At 40.2% G+C, this 12,815-nt stretch overlaps 3 protein-coding genes across 23 annotated transcripts in view; 1 reads left to right on the top strand and 2 right to left on the bottom strand.

The window, feature by feature from the left end:
• LOC105486038 (ALG5 dolichyl-phosphate beta-glucosyltransferase) overlaps positions 1-1,550 on the bottom strand; it is a 50,912-nt gene extending 49,362 nt beyond the window's left edge. The window contains exon 1 of the mRNA XM_011748699.3: positions 1,415-1,550. Within this exon, the coding sequence (XP_011747001.1) occupies positions 1,415-1,480 (66 nt within the window). The 5' untranslated portion in view covers positions 1,481-1,550. The remainder of the gene's footprint in view (positions 1-1,414) is intronic.
• Positions 1,551-2,651: 1,101 nt separating this feature from the next.
• LOC105486037 (exosome component 8) lies at positions 2,652-11,884 on the top strand. The gene is made up of 11 exons (XM_011748698.3): positions 2,652-2,925; positions 4,334-4,370; positions 4,558-4,621; positions 5,004-5,077; positions 6,591-6,636; positions 7,981-8,086; positions 8,176-8,221; positions 9,020-9,116; positions 10,281-10,401; positions 11,008-11,114; positions 11,463-11,884. Exons 1-11 carry the CDS (start codon positions 2,909-2,911, stop codon positions 11,576-11,578), a joined length of 831 nt encoding a protein of 276 aa, XP_011747000.1. The 5' UTR covers positions 2,652-2,908; the 3' UTR covers positions 11,579-11,884.
• The window catches only part of LOC105486035 (SPT20 homolog, SAGA complex component), a 48,953-nt gene continuing 47,735 nt past the window's right edge, over positions 11,598-12,815 (bottom strand). For 16 of the 21 annotated variants that reach the window (XM_071081465.1, XM_011748674.3, XM_024794180.2 and 13 more), the window contains one exon: positions 11,762-12,079. In XM_071081465.1, the coding sequence (XP_070937566.1) occupies positions 11,942-12,079 (138 nt within the window). In that variant the 3' untranslated portion in view covers positions 11,762-11,941. Of the gene's footprint in view, positions 12,080-12,815 lie in introns of all 21 variants that reach the window. The other 5 variants (XM_011748693.2, XM_011748689.3, XM_011748691.2 and 2 more) reach the window with 1 other exon arrangement.

Below are 12,815 nucleotides of genomic sequence, written 5' to 3'. Positions count from 1 at the left end.
GAGGCAGGAGAATGGCGTGAACCCGGGAGGCGGAGCTTGCAGTGAGCTGAGATCTGGCCACTGCACTCCAGCCTGGGCGACAGAGCAACACTCTGTCTCAAAAAAAAAAAAAAAAAAAAAAAAAAAAAAAAAAATGATAATGATAACATATATGTCAGTGTTATTTTAAAGATTTAATGAGATAACTCCTATTAAACCAAGTGCAACACTGAACATATAGTAAGTACTACACTCAATAAATGGTAGCTCTTGTCACTTCAAGCTAGTGGGAACACATACCGTCAGTACAGTCTCATAAAATCTGTGCAAAAGACCCAAAGTAAGGCAGCTTCAATCTAAGAATGTGTGAATCCACTCCCCGCCCGTACACCGCCAAAAAAAAAAATAAAAATAAAAAATAAATAAATCCTGGTTTGCTCAAAAACTTGAAAAAACAAAAAAGCTCCAAACCCTGAAATCTCCACTAGTTAGGGCAAGAGAGGACTCCTCTCTTACCCAGATACTATTAACAAAGAAGAAAGGATGCATTACATTTTATCTAAACTGTAAATTTATACATTTTCTGGAAAGATGGCAGGGTGGCCTTCCTGGCAGTGCTGTCTAGATGACTAATCTGAATGTGAAGGAAGCTGAAATCCTCTCCACTTACTAACTAGAGGGCAGGCTCATTCCAAGGTACGCGGGAGAGAGTTCATTTGGCCAATTTTCTACCACGTAACAATCAGCAAGAGTTTACAATGTTTTTGTGTTTCGAGAGCAATGGCAAAGAAAATCGAGTTTGAATTCTATTGTCCTGCCTTGTTTATGGGCATTATATTTAGGGTGCTTAATTCTGGGACACACGCGCCCCTGACAAGAGGCCTGAGGCCCGTCTCCCTCGCTTACCCTGCGTCCCTAGTGGGTCTCATCGATCCACGGATTTATTCCCATTTGTAACAGATAGCTGCTGTCAGTAAGGGCTCCGTCACCTCTATCTGCTTAACCCCATCAGCAAAGGAGGCATGCTAGGGAGCACACCCCTTCTGGGGCTGGAGACCTCCCTGGGTGGAGCAGAACTGCAGCGGCTGCAGGTCCCGGAGAGTCTGGGAGAGGTCGAGGCTGAAAGAGTGGGTGGGCAGGGGGCATGGGCACCAGGGGCGAGGGAAGCGGCGACGATGCCAGGCTGGGTGGGTGCGCCCCAGTGTGAAAAACTGAGCACACAAAGAGATAAGATTCCAAAGGAAAATTAAAGAACGGAAGAAAAGGAGAGTGAAACTCCAGGAAAGGAAACTCCGAGGTCAGGTATTTGGGGGAAGCTAGGGGAAAAGGGACTTGTCTGAGAACGGGTAGCGCGCAGGAGGGGACGCCTGAGGAGCTGCAGTCTCCCGGAGAGCAGTGAGCCCCGGCCTGCGTGGGTTCCCATCCCTGTTCTCACCAGCACGAGGGCTGCGGCCGCCAGCGCCGCGCCGAGTACCGCCAGCTGCAGCAGAAGCGGAGCCATCCTCCATGCCGGAGCCGCCCGCCCAATCCCGCACCTACACACAAGCGGAAGCGCGCCCGTGAGATTCGGCCCCGTCGCCAGAGGTCGCGCCCGCTGGCCGCAGCGCCCCCGCGTGGCGAGGCGGAGAAAACGCCGCTCTCGTGCCCTCGGCGCCCAGTCGGTGGAGAGGCGCGCCAGGTTCCGTAGCAGGCCGCCAGGTTTAGCAAATATGCAAGATGTCTACTTAATTTGAATTTCAGACAAAAAAAACTAATCATGTTTTTAACAGCCTTATTAAGATAGTCACCATACAACTCATCCAGTTAAAGGTTTCTGGTTACACTAGTTTCTATAAATTGTGGTAAAATAAAACAAAAAGTTGCCATTTTAATCGTTTTTACAATAGTGAGTGGCATTAATTACATACACAATACTGTGCAACCATCACCACTATCTATCTGTAAAGTCTTCCCAGCTCCCTCCAGGTTCTGGCAACAACTAATTGCATGCTCTATTTGGGGCATACTCATGCTTAAAAAAAATGCTGTGTTTATCAGACATTCGAATTTAACTGTATTTTATCTGGTAACCCCGCCTAGGAAGGAGATGGCAGCCTTGAGCACGACACAGTCTACAACACAAGCTGATGCAGAGCAGAACGTGGTGGGACAATGAGCGCAAATAAAATTCGGGTTTCTTGGCCGGGCGCGGTGGCTCACGCCTGTAATCCCAGCACTTTGGGAGGCCGAGACGGGCGGATCACGAGGTCAGGAGATCGAGATCATCCTGGCTGACACGGTGAAACCCCGTCTCTACTAAAAATACAAAAAATGAGCCGGGCATGGTGGCGGGCGCCTGTAGTCCCAGCTACTGGGGAGGCTGAGGCAGGAGAATGGCGTGCACCCGGGAGGCGGAGCTGGCAGTGAGCCGAGATCCCGCCACTGCACTCCAGCCTGGGCGACAGAGCGAGACTCCGTCTCAAAAAAGAAAAAGAAAAAAAAAAAAAGTTCAGGTTTCTCATGTGCTGGAGCAAGGAGCCCTTGACTGTGAAGAGGCAAGGCCAGGGCTCAGCCTAAGTCACAGGCGGAAAAAAAATACGCAGAAACATTGGAATAACGCTCCACACGCACTGCTTAATTCTTCGCTGGAAACCCTGTTATCTCTGAACTGTTGGCGTTATTCTGAGTTACAGCACCAGTTTTTTTATAAAGACGGACACCAGCTCCTTCTTTAACAGCAGATTCGTCAAAATACGTCCAAGGCAAGGAAACTTAGAAGGGCGTCTGGGCAGGGGAAAGTCGATGCGAAGGCGGGCCAGGGACCTTTCGTCGCGTCCCCACCTTGGCGTTTCCTGTGGCGTGAGCGGCCCGGGCAACCGTGTCGAAAGTGCGGCGGCGGAACAGGCGCGCAAGCGAGGAGCGGCGCAGGCGCAGACGCGCGGGCGGGAAGATGGCGGCTGGGTTCAAGTGAGTGTTGGCAGGTGGCGGGTCGAGTTTTGTACCCAGGTGGACGGCAGCTTCCTTTAACTCTTAGCTGGGATTCTCTCACCCGGAGGGCGACCCCGTTGGGGTGCCATTTCCTTCCTCGTCGAAGCAGGCGACGAGTGGGAGGACCTGGAGGTGGTTATAGTGAAAAGAAAGGGCTTCTTCCCCCCAATGAAACGAGAGATGAAAGGACTCTGTAGAGTTCCATGCCCGCTGCGAGCGCTCGTGAGCGTGGTGTGTAGTGAATGTTCAGTCCCAGGAGACATAGTTGTACTCTTTTAAAGATTGTGGCCGGGCGCGGTGGTTCACGCCTGTAATCCCAGCACTTTGGGAGGCCGAGGCGGGCGAATCACCTGAGGTCAGGAGTTAGAGACCAGCCTGATCTACATGGTGAAACCCAGTCCCTAATAAAAATGTAAAAATTAGCCGGGCATGGTGGTGGGCGCCTGTAATCCCAGCTACTCAGGAGGCTGAGGCAGGAGAATCGCTTGAACTCGGGAGGCAGAGTTTGTAGTGAGCCGAGATCGCGCCACTGCACTCCAGCGTGGGCGACAGACTGAGACTCTGTCTCAGTCAGTCAGTCAATCAAGATTGTTGCATCAGAGCCACATACCGCCTGCTTCTCCCTCTCCCGTCATTTATTTCTAAAAGGATCATGCCTCGTTTGGAAGGTTTTATTGTGTGTGAAGCCAATGGACTTTCTTAAAGTTTCTAAAAAATGGGTAAATAGGATTCCAAAGGAAATCCATTATGTTGAAATAGTTATCTATAAGTATAAACTCCGAAGACATGATATAGTAGTATATATACTTGCTTTAAAATTAACCTTCTTAAACAAGATCTAGTGGCGAGACTAGTAGTAACTGCTGGGATTTCAAAGTAACAGTGAGCCTGAACATACCTTACATAGCTATAGGGTACAAATGAAGACATCTGTGGTCTCTGTGGTTGTTAAAGTTGCAGGTACTGCTAATGTTACTATGGTTTATTGCCTACAGTCATAATTGAAGAATATGCTAAATTTCAGTTACAGTGAAAATAAAGATGTACCTTTTTTGTTTCCTGAGTTATCTAGTAAGATATTCATGATCACTAGGATCCTTGTTTCAGAGCAAGAATGACAAGATTCTTTTGACACCTAGATTAATCCGCTTTTAAAGAGCTCACGCAAAGGGCTTTTAGACGCCAATCTTCTAATCGTTAATGGCAGAGTTAAGGACAGCAATTGAATGTGATTGCTACTGCAAGGATTTTTACTTTCTAGAATTACTTTTAGTTAAAAGTTGTGGAGATGTATGCTGCATCACAACACTCAAGATCTTTGCCAATTTCTGGATTTATGTTAAGATTCATCAGTTTATCTCAGATATATTTTTAACACGTGTTTCAGAACTGTGGAACCTCTGGAGTATTACAGGAGATTTCTGGTGAGTAAAAAGTTATGTACATGTTTTGCCTTTTGATAACAATGGGCTGCTTTTAAAGATACATTTCAAGTAATTTAATCCATTTGAAGTAACATTTAATGTGTTTCCCCTGGTGTGTGTAAAACTTGGGATAGATGTGTAAAATATGTAATAGGTATAATCTATTTTTATATAAACATTTATTTAGAAAGAGAACTGCCGTCCTGATGGAAGAGAACTTGGTGAATTCAGAACCACAACTGTCAACATAGGTAAGGATGTATTTTCCATTTTCAACTGTATGATATTCCCAAGTTTTAGTCTCTGAACCACCTAAACAGTTTTTCAGCCAAATTCTCTTTTTCTAAAGAATTTGATGATTTTTTGTGTGAAGAGATTTTTATCTGTACAAAAGCCCTGTAACTGAATGAAAAATGATTAACACAAATTCAAGGACAGGTGAATAATTATTTAAACACTAATTTAAAATAGTTATGTAAAAATCAATTATTCTAACGAAATATTCATAAGCAACTGAGAGGGGTAGCAAGATAATCATACACAGCAAGCTAAAACACTTAATTTTAATGATTATGTAGATAATTTTGTAGCTGTTTTCCTTTCATGCACTTTTCACTTTGCTTATCTTTTCAGGTTCAATTAGTACCGCAGATGGTTCTGCTTTAGTGAAGTTGGGAAATACTACAGTGATCTGTGGAGTTAAAGCGGTAACTCTAAATATGTCCTATTGAGATTTGAGTTACAAAGTTAGCTTTCTTTATTAGATTGTAATATACACCTATAATTCCACTCTTGATTTGACAGTTGGGTGTCAGTTTTTAATATTTAATTTCCCAAGAGCTTTCACTATGAGTGTTAAATAATATGACCCAAGTTTAATGACTGAACATTTGTCAAATGTACCAAAATGAAACAACTTTAAAAATCTTAGCCACCCTTAATTTTTAAAACATTTGGTTATATCATTTGAGAAATTAACAGATTTTTGGTGACATCCTTTTAGCCGGTGATGACATGTAATCTGTGTAAATGTGTGGAAAATTGAAATTGTTGAAAAGAAAAATTTGAGGGAATAATGGCTACCATTTACTGAGTACCTGCTATGTTCCAGACACCTTTTTAGGCACTTTACAGAATTATCCACTTTAATCCCTGCAACAATCATTTGTTATTTTTCTCCACCTCCTGTTTTATAGATGAGGTTCAGTAACCTCTCCAGGTACATAAGACTCATAAGTAAAACTTGAGACATAAATCTGACTCCAAAGCCTGTGCTTCTTTCACTACAATACACCCTGTGTTATTTAACACTTAGTTGAGATTCTTCTTTGGTAAACCTGGAGTGATATATAACAAGACGATTTGAGAACTTGCTCCTTATCGGGTTTTATGCCTGGGATTTAACAGGTTTATCTCATTTGGCCCTTATTAACAGACCCTAGGAGTAGACACTATTTTCTTCCCATTTGACAGATGAGGAGTTTAAGGTTAGAGGTTAAATAATTTGCCTAAAGTTAGCCAGTAAATGTGGCTCTGACATTTGAACCGGCTTGCTAATTGCAGAGCGTTTGCTTTTTTTTTTTTTTTTTTTTTGAGACGGAGTCTGGCTCTGTTGCTCAGGTTGGAGTGCAGTGGCAGGCTCTCGGCTCACTGCAACTTCTGCTTCCCGGGTTCCAAGTGATTCTCCTGCCTCAGCCTCCCAAGTAGCTGGGATTACAGGCGCCTGCCACCACGCCTGGCTGATTTTTGTGTTTTTAGTAGAGACGGGGTTTTGCCGTCTTGGCCAGGCTGGTCTCAAACTCCTGACCTCAGGTGATCCGCCCGCCTCTGCCTCCCAAAGTGCTGGGATTACACGTGTGAGCCACCGCGCCCAGCTGAACTTTTGCTGTTTACCACTAAAGCAGCAATTCCTAAATCTGGCTCTACCATGTGGGGAATAAATTAAGATTCTTGGCTACTAGGTGGGGGCACAAACTCAATTACTGTTTTTCAAAAGATCTCCAGGTAATCTTGATGAGCAGCACTATAGTGTAGTCCACTGTACTATAGTGCCTTCTTATCTTGTAGAGCTACTGTGAGGATCAGCACCAATGTCCTTAGAGGCCATGGCACAATTCCCTAAGCTGATATTTGATAGAGCCTTCCATAACTGATTGCTAAGTTGTCTTCATAATTTTTCAGTAGCTTGTTTCAATAGGAAACATTTCTTTGCTACTATAGGAATTTGCAGCACCACCAACAGATGCCCCTGATAAAGGATATGTTGGTAAGTTAAATGGTTTTGTAATTTTAATACTAATACTTCTAACACATTTAATAATTTTAGTTAAGTCCTAGTTGAGTTGATGTAAAGAAAATTATTCCTAATATTCAGAAATATTTAACAATAAAACAAATTCCTCAAAAGTTTTCCGTATTAGTAAAAGATAGCATAATAGCAGGATATAGAATTTCATAAATTTAATCTTTATCAAACTTGCTTGCTCAATTTTTGTTTATATATTCATATGTTACTAACCAAGAAAATAGAACTTTGGCTGGGTGTGGTGACTCACACCTGTAATACCAGGATTTTGGGAGGCCAAGACTGCAGGATTGCTTCAGCCCAGGAGTTCGAGACCAGCCTGGGGAACAAAGGAGACCCCCGTCTCTACAAAAAAATCAAGTTAGCTGGGTGTGCTGGTGCACACCTGTGTCCCAACTACTTGGGAGGCTGAAGCAGGAGGATTGCTTGAGCCTGGGAGGTCAAGGCTACAATGAAATATGATTGTATCACTGCATTCAAGCCTGAGTGACAGAGTGAAATCCTGTTTCAAAAGAAAAAAATAGAATGGAATTTTTTTTAGTCAAAGAACTGTCATTGCACATTTTTTGTTTCCATAAAGATTCTTTGCTTTATACAACTGCTATTTTTTTTCTTGTCTTGGAACCATCTGTTCTTTACGGTAGGAACCAACATTTTCTTAAATGAGAAAAACAGTTGGATGTTAGCAGAGGGTCTGTCTTCAGTTACAGATTGAGGTATTTTGAAAGATACCAGGAAAACTTGTAAAGGATTTAGGAGAATTGAAGTCTAAAATAGATTTTTAAAAAATGCATATGGGGGGAAAAAAGTCAGAAAAATACAAATTTCATGCCTGGGAGTCTTACAGAGACCAAGCAGAATGTAACTATGTTACAATGTACTCTATTCAGAAAAGCCTGTCCATGGCCACAGCTGCCTTTACTGTGGATTCATACCTTTAACACTTCGATAATCCATAAATTAAAAAGTTTAGGCCGGGCATGGTGGCTCACGCCTGTAATCCCAGCACTTTGGGAGGCTGAGGCAGGTGGATCATGAGGTCAGGAAATCGAGACCATCTTAACCAATATGGTAAAACCCTGTCTACCAAAATACAAAAAAATTAGCTGGGCGTGGTGGCACATGCCTGTAATCCCAGCTGCTTGGGAGGCTGAGGCAGGGAAATCTCTTGAACCTGGAAGGTGGAGGCTGCAGTGAGCGGAGATCGCGCCACTGCACTCCAGCCTGGTGACAGAGCAAGACTCCATCTCAAAAAAAAAAAAAAAAAAAAAAATTTAGTTCATAGCTGCAGAGTATTTCTTTCAGTTCCTAATGTGGATCTACCACCCCTGTGTTCATCGAGATTCCGGTCTGGACCTCCTGGAGAAGAGGCCCAAGTGGCTAGCCAGTTCATTGCAGATGTCATTGAAAAGTAAGAGCACCATGATAAAATTTTACTGTAATTCATTTTCAGATAGTTTTTGACTTTTCATTTACTTTGCTCTTTGTCATTAAATCAAGTTCACAGATAATTCAGAAAGAGGACTTATGCATTTCTCCAGGGAAGGTAAGAGGAATAGAGAAGCTATAAGTTCTTATTAATTCTGAAGAGATTTTTTTTGTGGGGGAAAGGGAACAAAGAAATTAAAATCACCCATCAAAGTAGCCTTAAATATGGCTGCTTTACAGATTTTAGAGATTCAGTCATTTCTTACTCTATAATGCTCTAAGTGAACCATATTGTTTATAAAAAACAAGTTTGACTAACTTACCACCTGTCTGGGAGCTACCTTTTAAACTGAAGTAATTTTTTTCCCCCCTTAACCTTTAGAGAAAAGTTCAATCATTTTTTATTCCTTATAGCAGATTATAACATTGATCATATTAACATATGTTTTTGGTGAATCCACAGTAGATTCCAAAGTCTATTTGAAAATGTAAAACTAGGTTGATTAGAACCTAGAGAGGCTTTCCATAAACTGATACGTTAGCACTGTAAAACCTAAACATTTCATGTATTATGGGAAAGTGCATTTTGAATTTTAGCTAGGGCTTTCAAAACCATCTTCCTTATCTGTAACCTCCCACTAAGAATGGAAATTCCTTCTACATCTGTAGCTCCATTAAGGGAAATGGACATGTTTGTCATTTGTCAGCTTGGCAATCAAAAGCCAGCTTTCACCAAACCTGTCCACTTTCTTCTGGTTTTCTACTTGAAAAAGGTAAAGCATTTTCTTAAGGTTTTTGAGCCTTGAAGGTTATCTTGCTTGTTTAACCAAGGGTTCTGTGGTTCTTAAGTCTAAGCGAATAGCATGTTCTACCCATTAGAAGGCTTTAATTTCCTTTTGTGTTAATTCTATTTTAGCTTGCCTGGGTTCTATACTGTGATCTCATTTGCCTCGACTATGATGGAAACATTTTGGATGCCTGCACATTTGCTTTGTTAGCGGCTTTAAAAAATGGTAAGCAGCCTTACAAAAACGGCAATATTCCCACTAATGGGTTAGAATGTTCTGTTTTGTGAAACTTTTAATGTACATTTGCTTTCGTATGCTTCCAAATTAATGAATGTAATACTGCCATTACTTTCCAAATATAGTTGATAGTTGTATATTCTCTAACTGAATGCTCTTTAGAGTGCTGCTTTGACTGTACCCGTCTACTTAGGTTAGGACTTCAGTCCTTTCCATAATAGTGTTAATAATGGTGGGAGAGGGAGACAAGACTTGTAACTTCTGGCTAGGTGATTGGTGAAGATCTGCCAGTATCCTCATAGTTCTTTATGTGATATTGCCAAAAGAATTAGAATGGATTCTGTTGTTTTTACTGTGAGGCCATAGTAATAGTGAAGTTTCTTAGCAAGGAGTCTAGGTTGACTGATTAGTTACAGATTTCAATAACTTGTGCATATTCCCTATCATTGGTGAATGATGAATTGGTAGGAACAAATAATTGGAGGTGGAAAATAAAGTTAGCACAGCAATATTATAATAGAGTGGTTAAGTGAATTGGAGGTAGAAAATGAAGTTAGCACAATATTGTAACAGAGTGGTTAAAGCAGAGACTTAGGTTTGATTCCTGGCTCTGTCACTCTGTGCTGAAGTTTCCTTATCTATAATAAAATAGGGATAATAGTATTTAGTTTGTAAGAGTATTGATTAGGTGAATACAATGAAAATGTGGAAATGCATAAAACAGTACCTGGCATATACAAATTAGCTAGACATGTTATCTATTAGTAATCATTTTCATTTCAAAACTGGGTACAGTGGCACATGCCTATAGTCCCACCCAGCTACTGGGGAGGTTGAGGTGGGAAGATTGCTAGGAATTTAGTTCTAGCCTGGGCAACATAACAAGACCCGATCTCTAAAAATTAAAAAAAAAAATCATTTTGACTTCTTAAACTTAAAAAAATTATGCAATAAGCACTAGGTAGGCATGTCAGATGTTGTGAAGAGCAATGTATATCCTCTGTATTTACCTTAGTGGCTGTAAGGTGCTTTTTAAAAAGAAATGTTCTGGGCAAGTTCAATCGAGGGAAAGGTGAATTAAAAAAAAAAAAAAAAAAGCTTAGAAACCATTTGTTTCTTAGAGACTTACTTTACAAATTTGCCTTTTCTTAGTACAGTTGCCTGAAGTTACTATAAATGAAGAAACTGCTTTAGCAGAAGTTAATTTAAAGAAGAAAAGTTATTTGAATATTAGAACTCATCCAGTTGCAACTTCCTTTGCTGTGTTTGATGAGTAAGTTAATCAAACTTACTTTAAAATTTTCTATATTTAAGATTTGGGTAATTGATGTTCAGCATTCTAACTCTTCAGGAAGTGCTATGGTGACTCTACATCCTAGTTTTCCCTGGACACTTGAGTTTATACTTGTCCCTGCACAATTATTTATAGTCAACCTGTCTGCTTTCATAAGCATCCTGATTTGGATGATAATTGTGTTCACTTTACCTTTTCCTTGGTTTACTTATACCTGTGTAATATTAATTTCTAATTCTTTCACTAAAGATTTACCTGAAGCTATCTTCAGTATTTTCCAAGGATTTTAGCACATTCAGAAATAGTAGAGCAGGGCGAGGCATGGTGGGTCATGCCTGTAATGCCAGCACTTTGGGAGGCTGAGGCAGGGTATCACCTGAGGTCAGGAGTTCGAGACCAGCCTGGCCAAGACGGTGAAACCCTGTCTCTACTAAAAATACAAAAATTAGCTAGGTGTGATGGTGTGTACCTGTAATTCCAGCTACTTGGGAGGCTGACAGTATTTTTAAAGTAAAAGTATGTTTAGTATTTTTAAAGTAAAATTTGTTCCATGGATTGGTAACTTATACTTTTTTCTTTTTATAGCACTTTGCTTATAGTTGACCCTACTGGAGAGGAGGAACATCTGGCAACAGGAACCTTAACAATAGTAATGGATGAGGAAGGCAAGCTCTGTTGTCTTCACAAACCAGGCATGTTCCTGCCACTTCAGTCCTAAACATATGTAGATGAAAACTCAGTGTGAGCCTTAAATTAGGGAGGGCCAAATGGAATATGGGATATTTCATTTACCTAATTTAAGTTTACTGTAGTTTCTTAGCTACCTCAAATTTTCTTCCATCTTAATGGTATATGTCAGTGATTCTTAAACTTAAGACATACATTAGAATCACTTGGAGGTCTTGTGAAACTAACTTGCAGATCTTCAGACTGTACCCTGATTTATGTTATCCAATTTTTTTGTTTCATAATTTGATATGACATTAATGTTTTTTGAAAAGCAGTGATAGATTAAAAGTATTGGCAAAATAATTTTTCAGGTGGAAGCGGGCTAACTGGAGCTAAACTTCAGGACTGCATGAGCCGAGCAGTTACAAGACACAAAGAAGTTAAAAAATTGATGGATGAAGTAATTAAGAGTATGAAACCCAAATAAATAGCCACTTTTCAAAACAGATTTGTAAAAATTGTATTTGTTAACACTGTGCACAAACATTTTATACTAAATAAATATCAAACTACATTCTTCTGAAAGATGTTTCTATTATTTCTTAGGTCACTTCCATATAATGTATAGTGAAACCATTTTTAAAAAGCAATGACTTAGGCAAACCAACCCTAGTTTGTTAAACCATTTCCCTGTTTTTATTTAAAAATGATAAGGTTGTGCTTCTGTATAAAGTTTGTACATCTAGCAATGTAAAATACTGACACATTAAAAAAACAAAAAGTAGAAACTCAATCCTTTTGATTCAATGCTCTTGTGTTTTTAAAAAAGGAACAAAAAATAATGCAAGACTCAGAATTTTGGACTGGTTGGCGTGCCTCTCTTCATTTTACTTTTTGACTGGCTGCCTGTATGCCGATGACGATGTAGCTGAGCTGTTTGTGCTGCTGCTGCTGCCATAGCCATTTGATGCTGCAAGAATCGCAACTGCTGCAAAAGGGAGGGAAAAAAATCGAGTTATGTTAAATGCAGGCAGGTGTGGAAAGGTGCTTTTCCTGAGAGTGACGAAACAACACAACTGAAAAAGGGAGAAAGCACCAAGATAACAAAAAGGGACTATACCACATTGAGACAATGCACAGTCAAACAGCACCAGTGGCACAGAAGCCTGCTGAGGGCTTTAAAAATGATTCTTGGCAAACTTCAAAATTATTTGTTACTTTGCCCTGCCAGTCTATATTGTAGTAACTCAGCAACTTCAGTTACCATTTTGTTGTATGATGATAGTTTATAGCAATATAAAACAACCCTGAATATCAAGATAGTCAACTATAATATGCTGACTTTCCTTCCTAAAATGATGGTATAACATTTTTCTAAATAAACAGGTATGACATTTACTAATAGGAACACTTTTCTGCAATAAAATATTAGAAAGTTAACAATTGGCACTTACAACTGTCTATTTCAAAATACACTGCATACTAGAAAAATGTATGTTAATGTGCCACCAGCACTTCATGAAAAATTTTAAGAGTATGGCTTAAATGTACAAAATATATTCAGTGCTCCAAGTTGACTGGCTAAAATGTCAAGACTTTTAAATAAAATTTGCTAAATTATTTACCAATTACTGTACAGTCTTAAAAGACAGTAAAATAAAACTAAAGCAAGTTATTTTGAGGTACTTTTGGAGCTGAGTATCTTTAAAAATGTAATCAGAGTG

Source organism: Macaca nemestrina, chromosome 16 (genome assembly GCF_043159975.1).
Source record: "Macaca nemestrina isolate mMacNem1 chromosome 16, mMacNem.hap1, whole genome shotgun sequence".
NCBI classification, from domain to species: Eukaryota; Metazoa; Chordata; class Mammalia; order Primates; family Cercopithecidae; genus Macaca; species Macaca nemestrina.
Note: the sequence above shows the minus strand (reverse complement) of the source record. Positions and strands in the feature narration are given on the sequence as shown.